Here is a 23,631-nt window from a genome sequence, read left to right as displayed (position 1 = left end):
TTCTTTTATTTCTGCTGATTTAAATGAAACTGTTATAACATTACTATACATTGTGAAAGATTAGGAAACAATTTAAAAACACTAGTGGGCAGCTGCATCTAATGATCTAAGCCCAGTAGTTTAATTAATATTGATATAGTTACATATAGAGAGTGCTAAATATACAACAACTGCAAAATAAATCACAACAAGCATGAAGGGAAAATGAAAGATAATAACCTACAGCATGAAGAGAAAATGAAAGATAATAACCTACAATTGAATAAATTGTCCTCCTTTCAAATGTTACCAACCCAGGGGTGGATCGACAGGGGCATAAATTGCTATCAAGCAAGCTAGCTGCCCAATTGGAGCTTTCTATAAACTTACTAGCATTCCAGAGTCCAAGAGAATACGAACATATACATACTTTTTAATCACGACGAATGACTAAATGTAGCTTATTATTTTGAATTTTGAATGATAAAGCCAATTATATGATGCCCTGCTGAACAAAATGCCCAGATCCTAGTATGCAAATAACTGACCATCTACAGTTAAGCTTTATAGTCATCAATGTCAGTAAAAGATTATCTTGCATCCCAGACTTGAATTCAGAGGCAAAGGTCTCCCACCTCCCCACTGTATTGATGTCCTTCAAAGTTTCATACAATATGTGGGAAAAATTCTTAATGAAATTGAAAAATATAATGCTTGTTTCTGTTCTGAGTCACTGCCACCATTCCCTACCACCCCCACCCTCCCTGCCCCACATTTTACCTACTGGATCGAAACCTATTTTAATGGATAACATGAAAATGACTTTTGACATTATCAATCCTTGTCCAAATATAGCATAACACATATATGTCCATATTGAGGAATGCTGATACAAACTAAAGTGCCATATGATTGGTATATATATCCAGTTTAATATATGAAGTGCAACTAACCTGTGGTATTATTAAATCCTTGTATAGGGAGGGAGAGGGGGGAGCGGGGGAGAGCGGGGGGGGTGACTGTATCGATGCCCTTCAAAGTTCGATACAATGCTGGAGAAAACTTTTCATTCCACTGATAAAATACAGCCGGTTTCTGATCTAGGTTATGACTGAACCTGAATATGCAAAAGTGAATTATTTATTTAAAATGAAAAAAAAAAAAAACCCAACAATTCTTCTTTCTTAAAAGAGATGAGAAATATTATCAAATCTTCTTATCTGTCATAAAACTGACAGTAAACAGAAACTCAACAAATTGAAGCTAACTCTGAACTATTGCATAGCATTTTTACAGGAGATTTGTGGATAAATTTTCCAAAATGTACAATGTTAGCAAGCTTAAAAATTCTGCATTTATATTCTTTAGTTTTAACTTTTCACCTAAGACATATCAACAGTATTTATACATATTGTTCTGTGCATTTCATTAAAATTATTTAGAATTTTTTTTATTAAAAAGCTTTCGTTTATGATAAAGTCTTGAACAAATATAAGAGTCCCAAGCACAGTTTTATGTTGGCATACATTAGCTTCACAAGAATGTTCTTTGCAAACATTCAGCAATGATTTAAATCCTTCATACTGTGTGCTATAGTCTTATGCTAATTACAAGGATAGTTTGAAGAACTTCCATCAAATCTTGAAAGTGTCACAGCTGTCACAAACTTGACTGATACGGCAAACATACATACCAGCATAGGAATTAAAGTTTAAAGTTATCAGAAAAACTATAAAAAGGTCTAATAACTATTAGAAAAGCTGCATAATACAAACAATTAATTACCTCTGTTTTTTTTGGTTTTTTGGGGGGTTTTAACCTGTTTGATTATTTTCTTCTGGTAACATTTAAAATGCTTAAAAATACCTACCAATATAAGATGGAATACTGTAATCAATACTAATAGCAGTTACTAATTACCGATCCAGGTTTGCAAAGAAAGACAAAACCCATTATGGCCTTCCCATCATCCCTACATTTGGTTCCACTGGTTACAACCCATTCCATCTCCAAAATTAGTACACTACAGCAGCAACACAAACTGAAAGCCTTTTAAAAAAAAAACAAAGATATGGCATTTAAGAACTGGTCATATAGTGACATAACTTCACCCTCCAATGACCCTCTTTGTTGACAAACAAAATTACTCACATTGTGCAATATCATCACAGTGTACTCCCTTTTTGCTGACTAGCCATGAACTGAAACTTTAGTATCAAAGGAGTTTCTCATTTTAAGGAGTAGTACTTACTCAAAGGCAAATACTGCAGCCCAGTGGCGGCAACAGGTTGGCTCATGAGAATGGCTTTTGTCGGTATCCACTAGACTGTTGACTATTCCTGATCTAAAACTGGAAGTGAACCTCAATAACTACGAATGGTAAGAATGTGAAAGTACTATCAAACGACATTACACATCAGCAACATATATCGGGTGGAAGAATATGGAGGATATGGGAAGGTAGAGGATTAAATATTAAAACGGTTTGACATCTTGACAGTAACAATAATCAATAAAATAGGCAGTAAAAGATTGAAGTTTGTACATAGGGTGGCCACTGACATCATATTAACATAGAGAATACATTGATGACTCCAGGTGATGACAAGATGAAAGCATGTTTCAAAAGATGGTGAGAAAGCGCACAGGTTTACATAGTAATGAAGATGCTGATATCTTATAAATGTACAGAATCAATATGCACAAAATCATTAATATGAAAGCTGAGAAATTACGGTATTGACTAAATAATTCTTACTAGTTCGCACTAGTTCGCACAAGCCAGTACAGTGCTTGTAAAAGTATCACCTTAAACTTGTGTAGCGAAAACAATGAGGCTAATGAGTTTGTTATACAGTGTGGTCTATAACTGTACCAAAGTGATCACAGAAGTTAAAAAATTGGCATATCATGAATAACAAAGTGCAACAGTTATAACAATAGGTAACAAACTTTGGTAAAGATTGCTGAAGTATAAACAGTAACTGAACTGATCACTATAGGTAACAAAGTTTGATGAAGCTTGCTGGTGTATTACCAATATTTGAAGTGAACACCATAGGTAACAAAGTTTGAAGAACGTTCGGTTGATAAATCAGTGCCGTAGTGATACTGCTGATAATAAACATTGATGAAGCTTGCTGGTGTATTACCAATATTTGAAGTGATCACTATAGGTAAAAAAGTTTGAAGAACATTTGGTTTATAACCCATTGCCAATACAATACAATACAAAAGTGTAATATGTACATGTGATTCCACTTTATAATAGAAAGTTACTGAGTGCAAAGTGTTTAACTTAATATGTAGGTAAAGAAATGAAGGTAGGCACTGGCATTACTAATCTATTACTTACTAATATAGCTTGATAATTATTGTTTCACATACATGGTGAGATATTACCTAGTACTGAGCAGATAAATGACATGTTAATACCAAACTGAAAATACAACATCAATTTAGTAACAATGCATCACTGCAGGTAATCAATTATGGTTTACTCTGCTGTTTGATCCACTAGAACAGTTTGAATAAAAGCAGCGTGCAAATAAATTACCCTATTGGAAAAGTCAGAGACCACGTTTTGCAATACAATGATCCCTCTCCCTGAAGTAACCAACACAAGTAACAAAAGTCCAAGAGAAAACATACTAGCTACAAATTAAAATAAGTTGAATACAAAGTTGTCAGGCATGCTTTATAGTTGATCATTACAGAATTGTAGTATTTTTTTTTTTTATTTTGTCTTAGTTTTTTCTACCAACTTAAATTTTTCAAAATTGTTTACTGATCATCGAGGTTACTAGCACACACAAACAAAGAGATACAAAAAGTAAACAGAGGGAGTCAATCATTCATTTCTTGTGGCTCCATTAATAAAAAAACTGAAAACTGATAAATTTCCATTACATGAAAGCTAAAAACATAAATAAGACTGTCTTTGGTAAAAGATTCTTATAGTTGGTTTAACTAATCCACATTTTTATATGCTGTACTATTACATAAAATTACTTGATTTATTTCTCAGAATAAGATTTCAAATGACCTTATCTACATTCTTCACTAATCACATCCAACAATCACCTCTATCTAAGCTGCAAAATTGTGGCCCCTTCAAACAACATGTGAACACTACAAATAGTACTTAATTTGGTCCTTTTTAACTCATTTCTATAGAAATGGCATACAGTACCCATTTGGACAAAATGTTTGTTTTCCTGAAGAAAATTTCATTTAATCCATGTATTCTAATGACAGACATGAATTAAAAAAAAATGAACTTATATGATTAGGTAAAATTGTCTACCTGTAAATAATACTGCTCTGGCTATGATAATTATTTTACAATGCAAATGAAACAGAAAACCCATTATATATCAGGCACTGTTATAATTTCACAAAACTGATTTCAATGAGTGGCATGACCAGAATTTAATACTGGCAATATTCCATTCTATGGATACTACGGTGCCTGAATCTAACATTCAGAGAAATTGTCCATACAATTTCTGTATGACGACTGAGACATATTTCTCCGAGGGAATAATGTATTGACATTGAAAACCAAGAGTGCAATGTGGTTTCTGGCAACTGACACTCTCTATGGCAACCTCTGCCCTATCTCATTTTCAAACAGCTATTTGTATAACAATTATCAAAATTATACTCTTACTTTCTACAGACACATTCAGCAAGGATGTGCTATCGCTGACAAGACTTTACAGAAAGTAATGTAATGTAATGTAACGTAACATAACATATCCTCATTTCATTTCCCCATGGGACCACTCAAAGACACAATACAACTGCAGACATATTCTAGTAAGCACCTGTTCCCTAGTCAAAACCCAACGATGCACAAAGAAAATGATCGTAATCATATTTCACGAATCTTCTGATATTAAAATGCACACCGGCTTTCTTTCTCTTCTTTCAACAAAATCACGCCTGCCGTTACAAAACTTTTTTCCAACTCTCCGGATCAAAAATTAATGCTTGGTTATTAATGCATGAGTGCAATGACATGAAACAAACTGAAATTCATTTCAGAATTGAACTTCATCCCTAATGAACGATACCAATTCCTTCATATTTTTACTGATTCCTCCCTCTCTTCTCCTTCATCACCGCTGCTTCTTCTGTATCTGACCGTTGGTACTTGACTTGGAGTTCTGTTCCAGATCAGCAAAGAATTGTGGGTAATACGTAAACTTGTACGACATTAATTGTGGAACGACGAGTAAGAGGATATTCAAAGTGTATACGACCGGACGTGCGGAGTATGGTATGCGGTAAATGTAAGGAGTCCTCGAGTGAACTGACGAACCGATGTGTGTGATTTGTCCCTGTGAAAGAAGAAAATTATTGATAGCCAGTGTTGAAAAATTAAATTATATATACCGAAGCAAGATCAAGCAAAAACACCATGAAATATTTACAGCATCATAAATAAACACTGCAAATGGGAAACTTTCTAATAGAAAATATATAAAATACAGAAGAGAAACTTATATATTCTGTATGCTCATAAAGTACAGTGATCATATTAATTGAACTATTTTGTGGCAGTTTCCAAGTTCCATAACAGAAAGTCAGATACAGTCCTCCAATTTCCATCTTTATGATTTTGTTGATGTGTTCGTAGGGACACAATACAAAGTCAAGTTGGGATTAGGAGGGGGAAGGGGGGGGGAGTGGGGAAGATATAGTGTAATATAATGCTATACACATCAGACCTACAACATTCTTGGGAGTTGGAGATAAGGAGTTGTGAAACAGGTGACCCTGATCCCACATCCTACCAAGATCGATAACAGACTGGCATAAAAGGGTAACATAAAAAATAAAAAAGGCAAAAGTTGAAAAGACAAACCTGAGCTGAGGCTCCTGCATGGATCAGAGCAAGATCAGGCATCCATGATTTGCCGGGATAAATTAAACCGTAGATGCAGCAGACATAGTAGGGAACAAAGTAAAACCAGTAGATCATAACCTGTATGGAGAGGAATTTACAGACATAGGGTTAGATGTCAGGACATTTGAGGATGAGAGAGAGAGGGGGGGAGGGGGCAGGGGGTGGAGGGAAGGCAATGGCCAGCTAATGACCAGTAGATCACGCCTTGTCCATTAAGGAATACAGTCATAAGGTTACATATCAGGACATTTGAGGGAGAGGGAAGGTAAAAAGGACCGGGGATGCACAAAGGAATGGTCAGTCCATGACCATTACATCATGATCTATATGAAGGAGAGAATGAAGGCACATGTCTAGATTTAAAGGGGTTAGGAAATTACCTGTTTGTAGGTCAACTACTTACCAATAGATCATCACCTGTTTGTAGGTCAACTAATTACTAATTAGATCATGACCTGCTTGTAGCAGAAGTTAGACACAAGGTCAGATGTCATGACACTTGAGGGAGAAGGGGAATGGGGGAGGGGGCGGCAGGAAGAAGCAATGTTCCACTTATGACCAGTAGATCAGTAGATCTGTATGAAGGAAGCGATGTAGACACACATTTAGATGTCAGGAGATTTGAGGGAGAAGAGGAGATGGGTGGAAGGACAAAGCAATGGTCAGCTCATTACCAGTAGATGACCTGTGTGTAGAAGAACACAGCACTGAAGAAATATTTGGATTTTGACATTTGCTGGAGACTATGTCCACTACAGAGTCATGGAAGTTAATCACTTGTAGATGGGCAAGGGGTATGTAAGGGGATATCGGTCACAATGAGAACAACCAGGATGGAATATGAGAATATTACGTTGGTTAGCTGAGCTTTATACTTACATGTATTTTGGGGTATATTACCGGATCTTTGAGGTACGGTTCATAATCATTGACGTACGTCTGAGCCAAGCCTAAAGGACTCTCCCACGCAGCCTGGATGAGAAAGCAAACAAGGAACGTAGGTTCACTGCATAACGCCTTAAAAACTCCTGCACTAACTCCTTTTCAACAGATACGTTCATATATTTATATGCTTATTTTACACAGCCCGTTCTGTTTCATGCTGAAGAGTATTACAGAGCCAAAAGAGAGAAATAGATTGCAATTACGGAATCACCGCATCTTATGAAAGCACAAACAGAACAGCAAACACTTTTCATTTTCCCCTCTCCATGATCTTTAATAAAACATAACAAATCTTTTAGTTAAACTGTTCAGACTATCTGCAGAAAATTAAATGTTGCTATGTGAAACTAGCCTATCCATTATAAAATATTCATGTGCTTCCATTTATATGCTATATTTAACTATATTTGTCCATTGACAATGGTTACCACTGTCATCAAAATTTTATCATCTATAGCCTCATTCACCTGATCCAAAACTTGAAGATTTCCTCACTAGGGGTATAAGGCTCTTTATTAAACTTAGTCAGTTTCAGAATTTCTTTATGATAATTATTCCTGTTCTATTCATAAATTTGAAAGAATGTTGTTGCCATAGTGACAGACCGAGTACGGTTCTGTCCACAGTGGCTGAATTTCAGTATCAATAAATTCTGCTTCTTTTTTGTTTTAAACCTGCCCAAGGCTATTTCTGTTAAATAAATTATTTTCACATCCAGAATTTTCTGTCTTATTTTGTAAACCTCGACATATATATACTCAGAAATTAACACAGTGACCTTATTTGCTCCCAGAATTGACTTTTGGTCTACACCTTGGTTAATAGTTCACCAGGGAAAAAAAAAGAAGAAAAGAAATAAGAGAACGGATAAGTAAACTTAGGAGTAGTAATTACATCGTGGTCTTGTTGAATGATTAAACTGACTATTGACAGTTTATCATTGAACAAACAGACAGAGAGAGAGAGAGAGAGAGAGAGAGGTGGAGATATAAAACTGTAGATTGCTTCGACTCACCAAAGCCCTTAGGAATGAAAACAGTGCAGCACCAATGAGGTAAACTGCAAACATGAGATCTACTGGTCTCTTCAAGATAGACTTCTGCTGTGTAGTCTTTGCCTAGAATGGAGAAAACAACAAGAGTATTACAGGTAGTCACTGCACTGAAACATGAACGTTGCATTACAGAGAGGAGTACAAGCTGGTACTGTGTTATGTAGTTTATAACGTACTGTGCGACATTAGACATGATAATAATGTTTTGCACCCCATCATTCTAGCAAAAAGTTTTAGAAGGTAAATAAGTAGGTGAGGAGACTTCATTAGTGTCATTAGAATCTTTTCAGCAGGACAATGAAAGAAGGGGGAGAGGGTATAAACAGGGAGGGGAGGGGGTACACAAGCAGGAGCAACATGAATATGGAGGAGGGGATTTTCACCGTGCTAACATTCACATATATGACTTATGAGGAGCTAACCTTATTGATTAAGAGTGAGCATCTGAATTGGTAAACAATGAGTAAAATACAGAAGAAGGGAGAATGGTGGGGGGGGGGTGGGGTAGGAGGGCAAATACTGTACCTCCCAGGTTCTCACTGCCACTGCATGATAACAAATTCACAATGGTAAGTCATGTCACATGTATGACATTATAATGACAAAAATATGAGGAATACATATCAAAAAGAAAAGAGTAATTATTCACTTTAAATAAAGGGAGGTTTGTCAAAGAAAGATTGAACACCTAAGATTTGCTCACTCCAGTAATTTTGTTCAGTTATAATTTATCCTCCTGTTCAGCTCATTATGTATGTATTATAGGTATCTGAAAGGAAAATACCTTTAAATGCAACTTCTGAATATTTCCTACAAGGTATAGAAAATCAAGATGGCTACCAAGACTGTTGGAGTCAGCTATATATTTCTCTCTGGATGCAAAATTTGCTTTCAACTTAGATCAAGGTGTTAATACTCTCAAGTGTACGATTCAACACATGGCAGCACGCTTAAAAGGAAACTATTATAGCCTGTAATAGTGATAAAATGTCAAATTGAGAAAAATTCCTAGCCTGCTAATCAAAACACAGTTAAAGCCAACTCAGCAATCATGAAAAGGAAAGAACATTATGAAATATCTTTGCTTCTTCCTGTTGTCAAATCACTCAATGATTTGGATTGACTGTGATAACGAAGTAAAATTGACAAAAATAAATGAAAGGCAAATACATGTGGTTAGAGTCAATTAGAGTACTATATACTTCTTCTTTAACATGTATAGTTGAGTGAAAACAATATGGAGGATGCCATCTACCTTTGATTAAGTGTATGCATTGTATGAAACAACAGCAAGTGTTTCAGTGAATTCACAGACATTTTGTTAAGAGGCGAAAGATACTGTTCTTAGATCAGAAGCTGGGAGCATATCATTCAGTCAAGGTCAATTCCTACGTTTCAGAATCATGTATTGCATTCAGAGAGCCTATAGCCTCACTGTGCTACAATGTACACTGTATTTGTGGAAGTAGGCAGTACACCACACCTGTACAGAACACACCACACTATTCAAGGTAGTTTACTCCCTATACACATAATACTATGCATGATGCTATGTGCATTGCCAGGGGCAAACACTTAATGGACAATATTTTGTCATTAATTTATTCCATTTTAAGAATGTATTCCATAAGGCACACCACTGACAAAAGAATTGGGCTAGAGAAAAATATATGCAAAGATAAAATACAAGAGGTAGGACGGAACCTAGACAAAGCAATTCTGTTTATTGGTTACGGGACAACTGCACACTTACTGTACCATTTGTAATACACTGCTGTTCAATGTAATAATAGCATTACAATCAGTCAATGAAACCAACCGAGACCAAAACTATACCAGCAGATTTATTTACAGAAAGGTGGCGGTTCGTTTATGAGCCAGAGCTAAAATATACAGACACGATTGCACAGAATACGATACCTTGAGCTGTTCTGAAGAGATATAGTTACACTACATATATCTATCTATCTATATATTTATTATATATATATATATATATATATAATTGAAAACGTAATGAGAAGGAAAATCCAGAACAGTGAAAAAACTTCCAGCCTCCACCGGGAATCGAACCCGGGCCTCCGGCTTTGTACGCGGACACCCTAACCAACTAGGCTATGGACGCTGATTGTATGTCCAGAGGTTTGAAACCGTTAAGGAAGGTCATAATTTCACTGTAGGCGTTTGACACCTGTATCGAACAATACTAGTTCTGTTTTTGGTGACATATTTTGCCTTACTCTAGAGATCAAACAGGCCCGGGTTCGAATCCCGGTGGAGGCTGGAAGTTTTTTCACTGTTCTGGATTTTCCTTCTCATTACGTTTTCAATTATATATATATATATTAGTGTTTACACGGGTCCAAAAATCGGGAACCGGGTACCCGAGGGCAGTTACCCGTCGGGTATCCGGGTACCCGGAAAAAATTTGTTTACCCACGTGTATCACGATTTTCAAGGAATTACATTTTGGATGCTGTAATAAATGCATTATATTCTCCCACTGACAATGTTCTCATGTTCAAATACGTAGGTGTAAGATAAGGTATTAAACCTTCCTCGATAATTTTTATTTGCTTTTGTTTCTTTCATTAACTTGTTAATAAATTATTTAATTATAATTAGCATTACTACAAAGATCTCACTGCCGCCGCTGCTTATGCTTGCTCGTGCACGTCTATTGGATCGAACCATATATATCCAATTTAGCTCGTCACTACTACTACTACTATTTTTTATGCAGGCCCAGGGTTCGCATTCGCGCAATTTGATCGCATTTGGAATAAACGATTAGTAAAAAGCCACTTGCAATTACTATTTTATAGTTTTCCCGTCTATAATCCATGAACATCTCGTAAAATTCCTTGTCAGCCTTTCCTTCTATGAAATAAACGAATGAATAAATAATAATTTCTTCCACATGGTAGCCTAACACCACACTAAGTCAATGAGAAATCTAGCTAAGCCTAACCATCTGTTTATTTGCTGAAGTTGTGACGCAGTTATAAGACATTTATGGAATACTTTCGTTATTGCTGTTACGTTCGACCACATGGTTGCCTAACACTACACAAAGTCAATGGGGGTAATAAAGCCTAGCCTTCTGTTTATTAGCTGAAATTGTGACGCAGTTATAAGATATCCGTGGAAGCTCTGCACGAGCTAGCATAAGCAGCGGCGGCAGTGCGATGTTAGTAGTAATGCTAATTATAATTAAATAATTAATTTGTTAAGAAGTTAATGAAAGAAACAGAAGCAAATAAAATTTATTGAGGGAGGTTTTATACCTTATCTTACACCTACGTATTTGAACATGAAAACATTGTCAGTAGAGAATATAATGCATTTATTACAGCATCCAATATGTAATTTCTTGAAAATCGTGATACACGAGGGTAAACAAATTTTTTCCGGGTACTCGGATACCCGACGGGTAACGGCCCTCGGGTACCCGGTTCCCGATTTTTGGACCTGTGTAAACACTAATATATAATATATATATATATATATATATATATGTATATATATGTATATATATACTGTATATATCCCTCAACTTGTGAAACTCTGAGTAACAACTACTAGTGTTCCACTAGTCTCAACATATATACATGTACAGTACATAAAACTCTGGAGTACATGTAGTAGTAAATAAGATATAAGTTATATTGTTACAGTACTCATGTAAGCTCCGTTCATGTTCATAATGAAATTAAAACTTTCTAGGAGTTAAACTTGAACTTCAAAACACAATTTAGGATTTAGTTGATAGCAGGACAAGTCATCATACCTGAACAATGCCAGCAAAACGTAATAAACAGTGTTTCCTAACATACTGTAAGGACACAAAATTATTTTTTTTGTCAGCAAATTAGGAATGTTACTCTGTTACTTACATGACTTTAACTTACATAAAAAAAAACTCAATTTACAGAAAGAGAATCACCCTGATGAACACTGATTATTCTTGGAGCTCTAACATGGACAGAAGAAATACAAATATATAATGGGGCCAGTGACACGAAATGACTTCAAGCTCTAAGAACAGGACCTCCTCTGGTCCATGCTAACGAGAATCTACTGAATTTAAGAAGCACCCAAACTCGAGGGCTCCTCTGGAAAGCAGTGCTTCTGCACTGAGCAGGACTACCCTCATTAAAGATGACAATAATTTAAAAACTAAAACAAAATAAAAAAATATGATGGCCCATGATGCATGGAGGGCTAGCTACCCAAAGTAGGAACACTCTGATTGACTAGATGTGGGTAGGGAAGTAACTTAAAATGTACATGTAGTTAACATTAATGCAATGGTTGGTTACAATGTGTGGCCATCGCATACATGAAATAAATACATGTGTGAGCGTTCAATCCCTCAATCTGGTTAGAACCAGTTTGATCAATTGGCCGAGTGCCAGGAATGCAGCATGTTATAAAGAGAAAATATCATCATGACCTGGCAGTGACCCAGCAAACATCAGAACACTTCAGCAGCCTTCAAGTGTGTGATGACACAAGAACATGGTTAACTAGCAAAACATCTGAACTTGAAAAAGAAGAATGAAAATAGCTTAACTGCAGCAACAGGAAAGATCCATTACGAGTTCAACCTGCTTAGCCCTCGCTTGGTTTATACCCAGAAAAAACGGTGATTTTCCGGATATTTATTAGCTAAGATAAGGAAGACGCTTTGGTTACTTCATAGATCATGTGATACCCCGAAAATCCCTTTTTTTCTCCGGGTATGAACCAAGCAAGGGCTAACCAAGTTGACCTCGTAATGCTATGGGGCAGTCCATTCCCATCCCTCCATAACCAAATGCTCACCTCTGAAGGCGACCACTCATATGTTGGCTCTTCTCTCCACTTTTTAACCAGGATGACAAATGGAAGCACCACAAATGGAAAGTTTAGCACGTAAGAGACTTTGAGATCACCTCCAAACTTGCCAGCGATATTTCCCGGCATGAAGATTACCAAACTCATCATGATCGACCCAAACCAATAGAGGGCGACCTCACGATAGCTCTGTCTGTGGAAGAGCGAATAAAAAAAAAGTTTTAATCAGCATCACTCTTGATCTACTACAACTCAGTGATTCTCAGAGTTCTGTATATATATATATATTGTGTTTAGAGATCCAATAAACAATTCAATCACCAAACTATGAATATTCAGTGACTAGTTTCTGGCTCCCACTTGTCCTGTTTTAATTAAACTGTATAATACTCCTTAATTAAGTTAATTGCAGAAAACCCCCATCTGCCCCCCCCCCCTAACTCTGCCCTAACTGTCTGTTCTGGCAGCTCTCCTCTACTACTCTAATATTTAAAAAGTGCTACTTTTATTTTCTGTCTGTTTAACCTTTCTACTATAACTGACTACTATATATAGCACTAATATTTGTGGACTAGGGCCAAACCTTGGGCTGTTTAATTGCAAAGCAGACTTACAACTTTGTGAAAATTTGTAAATCCACCTTACTCTAGTATTTTAAAGCTTGTTAACAGACTTCGGGTGACACCGTTTCTTTGAAATTAAATTGAAACATTTTTAATTACAAAACCGAAATTGGTTGTTATTCCTGAAGTGAACAATAGCAGATAAATATGATTGACAACTGAAGTCAATGAGCCATTAAAAGATATAGGTCATCCATACCACAATTGCATACTTATTATTGAAGTTTTCATACCCACATTGTCTAACATGTATACAGCAAGGCAGGGTATAAACCAGTTTTTATTTGAAACTTGATATAGTTGATGAGGACAAATATCCCTTCGATATGATGATATTGAATGTCAAGCCAATACGAAAGAAGAGCAAATCAAATTGAAGCCTCACTACTAGCGGTTTCAAAGGCCATTCCAAGGAGGATGTAACTATCAATTCCACTTCTAATTTCATGCTGTTTCATATTTAATAAGTACTATAATATTACACAACACCTCAATCCTTCATAAGCACTGCATGTAATTTGTACTGTACTGTGAAATGCATGTTTGTCCCAGGTGCAAAATCTACAAATTATTTTCTTCTATAAAATAACAGTTAATTTTAAATGCAAATTGAAATGTTTCCTTTAAAACACTGGTAGTAGTTAAGTTTACATTCATGGGTGAAATTAAGTTGCGACCAGGCATGAATAGCCTTCATAAATTGCTGAGCAGCTCTAGAAGATTCCCTGAGAAAATATGCCAAGTATCATTTCTTAATGCTGACCAAAATAAAAAAGCTAGAAATTGTTGCTGCATGTTATTCCAGTACATCAATGGGAGTATTACGATACTATTACAAACTTGTTGAACTCGAGTGGCTCCTGTTTCCAACATAAGCTGGTGATGTATGGGTCACATGCGACGGGATTCTGGAAACACTGATTTCATCCCGGGTTGCATGAAACCCCAATATGTGCAGACTTTGTGGTGACATTACGGGCCACATGTGATGGGCTCCTGGGAACAATGATTCATCCCTGGTTGCTTGAACCCCAATATATGCAGACTTTGTGATGACATTACGTGCCACATGCGACAGGCTTCTGGAACCAGTGATTTCATACCTGGTTGTATAAATCCCAATATGTGCAAAAGTTGTGGTGACATTAGTGGCCACATGCGACGGGCTCCTTGAAACACTGATTTTATCCCTGGTTGTATGAAACTGCAATATGTGCAGACTTTGTTCACTACTTAATGTATATGCAAGGAGAACCAGAAGCAACAATTTCTCTAGTACCATCTGTTCCAATGATTTCATCACTGGTTGCATGAAACTGTATGTGCAGACTTTGTGGTGACATTACGTGCCACATGCAATGGGCTCCTGGAAACAATGATTGCACCCCTGGTTGCATAAACCCCAGTATGTGCAGACTTTTTGGTGACATTACGGGCAACATGCGACGGGCTTCTGGAAACAATGATTTCATCACTGGTTGCATGAAACTGTTATATGTGCAGACTTTGTGGTGACTTTATGTGCCACATGCGACGGGCTCCTTGAAACACTGATTTTATCCCTGGTTGTATGAAACTGCAATATGTGCAGACTTTGTTCACTACTTAATGTATATGTAAGAAGAACCAGAAGCAACAATTTCTTCAGTACCATCTGTTCCAATGATGCCATTATTTGTGATAGATATCTCTAGATCAATTCATAAAACTTGACCAAATATTTGTGCAAATAAAGTCATTTTGCTTTGTTTGATATCACTAGAACTAGACATTGCAACAACAAGCTGACAGTATTCAGTCCTACTGTCTAGAGTCCACACACTCAGTGAAATATCATGCAGAACATGCAATGATAGTGCAAGTCTCTGACATGACCATATAAGGCAACCTGTTATTCTTAGAATATTTATAGAGAAACAAACACACTAAGTGGGCATGATTCAGGAAATAATTTATTCCGCAAATGGGCAAGTCGCTCTGCAAGTAAAAAAAATGCATTGCAAATCTTGTACATACACAGGAACCACTTATTTTTCTTTATTTTATATATTTTTTGCAAGGGACAAAATTCAAAGCATTCAATGATGTTATGTCACGAAAATTAAGCACTGAATTATTCCCTGACTTAGTTCTCCAAAAATCTGTTTGAAACTTACTTCCATACAATAGCAGTAACCATCATGAGGTACATACAGTACTGTCCTGTTCCATCCCAATAGTTAATCATGGTTCCATGAGCAGTGTTCAGGTATAATTCTCCCTGCAAAAAAAAAAACAAATTATGGAATTTTTTTTCAAAATAGTTGCAAAACGACCACCGTAGGTCCTTAGAAATTATTATTGTACTGCAGCATCTCTTTGCAATCGGTTCAACTGATTCGTTGGTTGATATCAATCAAGATATGAGACTACAACTGGTCATATCAAGAAATTCAAGGTCATAACTTTAAGTTTTTGTCACTAAATGAAAGCCACAATAGCAAATAACTATATAATTGGATATATTGCTTTTAGTCTACTCTATAATAGTTTGCTGAACATTTCTCATTTTAAATGTTTGTCTTCAAGATTTGCAAAGGTATTTGATTAATGAAGCTAATGAATAGCAATGTGACTGAATTTATCTAGAACAAATATTATCAACATCAATGCAACAAGCTATTTTTAAAAGACCAGAGATGAATCTGTGATACCCTATGAGTCTGGGGGGGGGAGGGGTGGGGGGACCTATTCAGCAAGCTCAGATAAATAAACAATAACAGAGGGTGAGAGAATAAAGTACTTATTTTTCAAAAACAATAGCTCTCTTCCACCCTTTTTTCTCCACACCTTTCTGTCTTTGTCCTTTTCGAGTTTATTCCCTACCCCCTTCCCTTCATCCTCTCTTTGTCCCTCCACTGTTTATCTCCTACCTCTCCTCTTCCCCTGTTGGTTTCTTTCTTTCTTTTCTCCATCCCTTGTCTACTAATCCCCTTTCATTTTTATTCAAAAACAAGAATGCACTTGTAAGTCCTTAAAACTCAAAAAAGCAAAGTTCACCTGCATCCACTGATGTGCATATTATTATTATTATGGTTCATACATAGCCCATGGAAATAGTATAACAACACAGCTGTTCACTTGGAATGCACCTCTCCTCAGCAAGAGACCATGATATTAATAACAAACATGATACCTTGGAAAGACCTTGACAAGAGCACAGTTTTGAATTTTTGAAAACTGTACAAGATATCTGTGATTACTTGTTTATACCTGATAAAACCTTGACTGAATACAGATGTAGCTGGAGGGAATATTTGTAATCTACAGTACATAACATACTGGTTTACCTTTGGGATATATGCCAGTTATTTAGTGTCAGTTACAGCACAAAAGATGAGAAACTCAACAGTAACCAACGTAGCTCTAGGTCAATATATAATAAGTATGACTTTACATTCAGGATTTATAATTAATATAGCCAATAAGATATACTGACAAGGCTAAACATCATACAGATATATACTGCAACTATTCATTGTACATTTAGAATATTTAGTAATCTGTTTTCCTGTTTTCTCCTCTCTTTTTTAACTGTTCAAAGTGGAACTGTGGAAGAACTACCTAAATTTGTGCAAAAATAAAATAAAAACTTGGACGGGTTGTCCAACAATTAAAATTTCTTTAAAGTTATACATAACTTTAATGAAACTGTGTTCATGTATACAACAATAGGGGGAACTATGACTTCTTACGGAAACTTAGGTCCTAATGTGAACTTAATAAGTAGTGTTATTGTTGGGCTGGCAAAGAATAATTCAAGTATTGATAACTGTAAAAGTACATGGTATCTTTTATTTTCTCCCTCCTCCTCTTTCACCTTGAATAATAAAAATACTATTTAAGGGCTCCATTTGTGCACTCTGCAATGCTTCTTTGTGGTCTTATTATATCTCAGAATGCATGATATGACATGTAAAAGTATTATGATTTTTAGGGGGTGGGGAGAGGGGGGATGCATTGAGAAGATTAACCTATTTGGGAGGTCAGCTTCCGGTATAAAATCCTGGATCTGTCCCTAAAGGATATATTGATGCAAACTTAACTGAACCGTGGTAAAACAATCATTAACGGAATTAAATCTGAGATTCACTGAAACAGCAAATCAATGTACTATTCAATATGGTCATATTACTACCCAAATGATGCAAAACTATATTGGTAGCTAGTAAGGGATGTATATATTTTCTTGTTTTTCGGAGAGGGGAGGGGGGTGGGGGTGGGGGAGGGGAGAGGGCAATTGGCGGCTTAAACAAAGTTCTCAAACTGCAAACTACAACATTCAAACAATGAATAAGTCGCAATTGTTCACAAAACTCAAAAGGAAAATTCACGGATTTCTGAAGTGAAAAAGCTAATTTATGTGAAAGGAAAAGCACACAAACCTAGGGGTGTTACTAAAACGAATGACAATTGCGTTACACACAACGAATGACAATATGTTGTTCATACACACTAAAAAATTGCGTTGCCTAAAACGAATGACAATGAATGACAGCACAGACATATGCTCCAACTGGATATCACAGTTCAGACTTCGTGGGTATATTTAAGCCACGCAAACCGAGTGGACGCGAAGTGCGTGGCTAACAGATCAAGTAAAGTACGGACAAGATACAAACGCACCTTATAGAAAGCGAAATTGTAAGTCTGATCTTAAAAAGTAAATTTAACGTCATTTTTCCGATATTAATTGTGAGAAACTAACAATACTATAATCTTGAAACGGCTAAAAATTTCAGGAAGAGTCCTTATATTGGACATTTCTATGAAGAAAATTTTTTTTAGGGGGGGGGTTGCAAAAAGTACTAGAAAAGGAAAAAAATTGCTCCAGTTATGGGGCGGCCCTTTGGTTTCTATCCGTAAATTACACCAAAACCCTGCAACCACGTAACATGCGATTTTCCACAAATCCTTTTTGCGCAGAAAACCAATAACTGCATTTACTCCATTCCGTGAATCATTCTATCTCCACTCACCATTGTCCTTCGTTGTCATTCGTTGTCATTCTCTGTCATTCGCGAATGATAATTAACCCTGTACAAAGTCAATTGTCATTCGGTCATTCGCTGTCATTCGTTTTAGTTTGTCCCAAACCTAGTTCTAACTTACAATTGGCACCTGTGTTTTACAGGCGTGGAAACTGGCCTGGGTAGAGATTTTACATAATATAACTTTCAAAAGTGACAATTACAATTATTTTAAATTATCAAAGCTATTGTAACACAAAAAAAACAAAGAAAGGGTTGAAATTAGAAAACATATAATATGCAACTCTTCTACCAGTTTGGAACAGTGTTGAAACTTGTAAGTTAGTCAAACAGATGGAGGGGGGGGGGGAGAGCAGTCCAGCATATCACCAGAATAAGATTGCAGGACTGATAACAAAAGGTACTACAAGTTGATTGCTTACTTCTTTCAGGTAGAATGTAACAAAGTTGTCTATAACTCCATCCAACTCCAAGGCTATGACCATGTCAATAACGCTGGTGAATGCAAACACTGAGAAAACTGTGCAAAAGAACACAATGGTTAAAATAATTAATGAACTATACAAAATTTATATAAACAGGCCTTATAAATATGGCCTAGGCATAAATCAAGAGGAATGTCCATTACTTAAATTCAACAATGAATACTGCAATTTATTGAGTACAGTATATCATGGCAAAATATCATGCACCATATGCACATTGCTGTTCCAAAGATGTATAACAGCATATCTAGGCTGCTTAAAATAAAATTTCCAGAATGTTATTATGAGAAACAGAATCCAAAAATGGTGGAATTGCCACACATATATTGTTAACACCACCTTATTACCTGTTCAGGTACATTTTCACTTTTCAGTGGGGTCAAAATTTGTGAACTATAGGAATAACTACCACTATAGTATAGTAACATCTAGTGTAGACCTGCCAGGAGTTATAGTGCACCTAGGTACTGAAAATTAAGTATCAAAGCAATACAGGATGAAGCCTAGGTCTAGTCTACTGTGATTGTTGGGTTAGTAACTTACCATAGAAACAAGGATCACTGATCCTGTGTCTACTCGAGGATGACTTCACTAACACATATGCCACCAGTGCAACAGCAAAAAGACAAACACAACCTATGAATAACACAGGCCATTGTCCCCATGATAGCTGATATGCGAAATTAAGGCTGTATGCGATTGGAATAGCTGTCAAGGACAGCAGAAATATACCAGTTGCAGAAGACATAATCTACTTGTCTCAATTGATGATGTAGTTGTACCAGCCTAGTCCCAAAGCCTTTGCTAGCTACAATAACGGTTACACTAAGAAACGGCGATATTCTCTGACAAGCCAATAGTGAACAGGCCTAACGCATTACACAGTATCAGGTGATCATTGGCCGTGAAAAGTTGCTGTCAGTGTCACTGGTAAATTGCATGGCACCCTACAGAGATGCAGTCACATTAAACGGTACAGTTTACAAACTTCAGTTTCGAATGCAGAAGGTATCAAACTTGACGATATTATGCAATATATGTGCTCCCTGACTGTTAGTAAATGGTATTAACGTAATTAAGGACAAACATCAGATCAAACTTAGCCCTTGTTTTCACTGAGTCTACCAGTCCCCAGTACGTACACAAAAAGCACGCAGTTCCCTGGGAAATCAGCAGAATTTCTGTAGTACAGCTAGCCAGATTGCTATCCCTTGAGTCTGCTAAGACTGTATAGACAGCAACTACTCTGTATGTAAGTATATATGTATGTACAAGCAGGAATTCGCGAAGAATCCATCATGGGTACCCTTCTTCGTCACGGCAATATAATATACATGGATGATAGTCCACGAAGGTATAAGATGCGTATTCAGGGAGGGGATAGTGAGATTTCCACCCTCCCCTCTCACCCCAAACCACCGCCATTTGAACTTCGCCGTCAAAAAAGTCAAAAGAAGGTATCAGCACCGTAACATTTTCCCGCATCCGTCGCCACGACCAGTGGCGGAGCGACCATACAGTCAGGGGGGGGGGGGCGGATGCCCCCCTGACAGACTCAAATGGACTGCTGGCGCCCTTTTCAGCTTTTTACCACTTTTTACTTATTCGCGATTATTGACTTTTCTATTGCGCTCTCATCTACCTATTGACATTTGTCACATTTTTTGGGCGATGACACCTATTTATTCTTCGTTTATCTGCAAATTAGCAAGGCCCGGAAAGGGTCATTTCCGGCGATCTAGGGAGTATCTTTACTCAAAAATTTTGGTACGCTCCGCGCCAACCCATGGTGGCGCTCCGCTTAGATAGTGTCGGAAGCGCCCCTACAGACCATTCTCGCCCCCTTGACCAATACCCCTAGCTCCGCCACTGCCCTTAGCAGGGGGGCATCTGCCCCCCTGACTGTATGGACGCTCCGCCACTGGCTAAGGGCCTGCCTGCCGATTGGAGACCAAGTGTTTGATTACAAGGACTACAGGCACGTACATTACTGTATAATTATTATTAGGCAGGTTGACTGCAATTTAAATAACAGCCGCCCAAATTTAAACAAATATGCTAAAGATAAAGTAACTATGATGAAACCTCATCTTTTTTGTGAAGTAAGGACTTTTCGAGGTGTAAAATGATAAAATCAATTTCACCTAATGATTAAGGAAACATGAAACGATGGGGTCTTGTAGTGTACCTGTAGACCCAAATGAATTATATATTGTATTGTGTCGACTAATCTGATTGGCGTATTGACTGCAGGACTGTGAATATTGTCCAATGTAGTGCCCGGGAACAAAACACTGCAATTTGTGGTATTTTGCTTAATCCAACAATCCGTCTGATTATAAACACGGTGAGCTTCGTAATTTGGTCCGCAATTGTACGGTTGCAACTTACCGATGACCAAAAATTGTAATCCAGATTAGCAACAGTTATATTGATTCGGTAGGGACAATCTGGATAATTTATCTTCGTACTAGGCTAGACTAAAATCCGTAAGTATTACGCTACTTCGTCTTCGAAATTAGGTTCGTAATTCAGTCTAACACAGTAACAGTTATGTTGTAAGTTAACATTAGGACTAACAAAGTAACTGTACGTATATACACGAACCCAGCCTAACGTTACAGAATACGGGTAAATTTACCAGTGTTAATGTTACTTAGCTTTTCAAACTCACAGTAATGGAAATAATATTGTAGCACATAAGCCCTTAAAGACGTTTTTTTGAACAATGATTATTTGTATTGCTTGTCAACTCAAATGAGCCTAGGCTAGGCCTATACATTACTCCACTTGTCAATATAATTATAAATATGGTACAAACAACTTACAGTAGGCTAATCCTAGTTACTGACAATACAATTTAGTCACTGTCCAATGTTAGGTTAAAACTAACACTACAGTCACTCTGAGTGTGACAGTAGGGCCTTCTTACCATTGGCTAGTCTGTGGACCACAATTAGGCCCTAGACTAGATTGCATACAGTAACGATTTGTTGCTAGAAGTAAAGCACTTAGGTCTATGATCTTTTAAGCTAGTAACGGGTAACAGCAATGATTATCTCTCACATTTTGGCTTTAATTCTAGCCTAGGCCTTGTTTGATACTGCAGTTAGACCTATTATGATGAACACTTTCATCAGTTCCTGTCATATATGTAGGCCTAATGACAGTTATTCCTGAAGGGTCTTAGTTCAAAATGTGCTTAAGCTTGGCAAACAAGTTCACAAAGATAGCACATTGCCTATTGCTCTAAGGAGTAAGGTATGACATATCATTCTGTGTTGCTTCCATATTTCCCATTTTAGTCATTCTCATCCAAGCTGTGTAGATAAATATTGCATTTGAAAGTAGTTGCAATTTTACATACTGTATATCAGTGCAGCTACATATGTGTGACACAGTACTATGGGAATTAAGGGAATACAAAAATTACCTTAAATAATAGGCCTTGTACCATATTTAACATTAATACTTATCAACTTATGTCAATAGCCCAATCCCCAGCTCAAGTAATTTTTCCCAGCACTAATGAAAGGAGTGTATATATATATCCATTTTTGCATGGTTAGTACCTCAAAAAATTACCCGGACAAAAATAAAATAATGCATGGTGTAAGATTGCAGCAACATCATAGCACGTTACTCGATGTTTGTAGATCTAACCTAATTAACATTAAAAACTATATTTTACCTAAGATATTTTCATCTTGTGATTCGGTTAATTTTGGGTGCAAAGAAATGCATCAAAGTGTTCATAAACCCATCCATGTTTTCCCTCATCTGCAGGGTAAAGAGAATTTCAGCATGAGTGAGTCGTCCTCACGCCGGCGGTCAAACTCTGGAAATAAAGGACGCTCAAGTGGTGCTTCCAATGGATCGGAAGGGAAGCGTTCTGATGGCAGTGGTGGTGGCCATCGCCAAAAGGGAAAGGTTCGTAGAGAGTATATGTGTAGTGATGATTTGGTTTTAGACTTTGTACATTGTTGCCTTCATTATTTTCATAAAAGACAATAAGAACCTACCGCTGTATTGTTACAGGTCTAAGATGTGTAAAGTGATTTGAATAAAGTTATAAATAAAGTTAAAATATCATCTAATTCGCATCTCTCTCTTATAGAATTACCAACGTACATCAAGCTTTGATAATGTCAGGTCCATAGTAAAGGAAGAGGGACGTATGGCCCGCAATCTGATAACTTGGAATGTTCCCGTAGAAGACAGCGATGACAGTGATGGCCATAGGCAAGGTAAAATTCCTCATATTAACATCTAAACTTTTACACTTCTACCACACCATGTAACCAGCACCCTTGCTATTCAGATTCCTTAATATGTCAGTACTGCATTGTTTTCAATGAAGATGATGCTTTATTGTTCACTTAATGAGACACAATGTCTTTGGATTTGATCACAAGGTCATCAAGTGAGACCCAAGAGGAAGAACAGACCTCACACACTGAGCAAATCAGAAGTTCCCAAATCGCCAAAGAAGCTGATGTCTTCATCGGACAACAAAAGCTCATCCAGTGGAGAGAGTCGTGCTGGGGACAAGAGCAGCAGTGGGTCAGAGAAACAAAGAATGACGAAAGTGGATATGAGAGCAAGATATTGGGCATTCCTCTTTGACAATTTACAAAGAGCTGTGGATGAAATTTACCAGACGTGTGAAGTCGACGAGAGCATCGTAGAATGCAAGGTGAGGGTTTCTCTCTGCATAAGGATAAAAGCCATGAACAGATATCTCTTTATTTTTATGCATTGG

General features: G+C 36.9%; 2 protein-coding genes across 7 annotated transcripts in view; one reads left to right on the top strand and one right to left on the bottom strand.

The window, feature by feature from the left end:
- Positions 1-2,036: 2,036 nt before the first annotated feature.
- On the bottom strand, positions 2,037-20,042 carry LOC139978466 (transmembrane 6 superfamily member 1-like). The gene is made up of 8 exons (XM_071988721.1): positions 19,413-20,042; positions 18,807-18,904; positions 15,511-15,614; positions 12,720-12,924; positions 7,854-7,955; positions 6,773-6,865; positions 5,852-5,971; positions 2,037-5,324 (listed from the first exon to the last, which is right to left on the bottom strand). Exons 1-8 carry the CDS (start codon positions 19,615-19,617, stop codon positions 5,103-5,105), a joined length of 1,149 nt encoding a protein of 382 aa, XP_071844822.1. The 5' UTR covers positions 19,618-20,042; the 3' UTR covers positions 2,037-5,102.
- Positions 20,043-21,070: 1,028 nt separating this feature from the next.
- Positions 21,071-23,631, top strand: part of LOC139978281 (S phase cyclin A-associated protein in the endoplasmic reticulum-like) — a 77,186-nt gene continuing 74,625 nt past the window's right edge. For 3 of the 6 annotated variants that reach the window (XM_071988341.1, XM_071988335.1, XM_071988334.1), the window contains exons 1-4: positions 21,154-21,308; positions 22,656-22,799; positions 22,987-23,116; positions 23,285-23,565. In XM_071988341.1, coding sequence (XP_071844442.1) covers positions 22,674-22,799; positions 22,987-23,116; positions 23,285-23,565 — 537 coding nt within the window. In that variant the 5' untranslated portion in view covers positions 21,154-21,308; positions 22,656-22,673. Of the gene's footprint in view, positions 21,359-21,397; positions 21,501-22,655; positions 22,800-22,986; positions 23,117-23,284; positions 23,566-23,631 lie in introns of those variants that run through there. The other 3 variants (XM_071988339.1, XM_071988338.1, XM_071988340.1) reach the window with 3 other exon arrangements.

The sequence above is a fragment of the Apostichopus japonicus genome, chromosome 13 (assembly GCF_037975245.1).
Source record: "Apostichopus japonicus isolate 1M-3 chromosome 13, ASM3797524v1, whole genome shotgun sequence".
In the NCBI taxonomy this organism is placed as follows: domain Eukaryota; kingdom Metazoa; phylum Echinodermata; class Holothuroidea; order Aspidochirotida; family Stichopodidae; genus Apostichopus; species Apostichopus japonicus.
The sequence above is the reverse complement of the archived record's forward strand: the minus strand, read 5'-3'. Positions and strand labels throughout refer to the sequence as shown.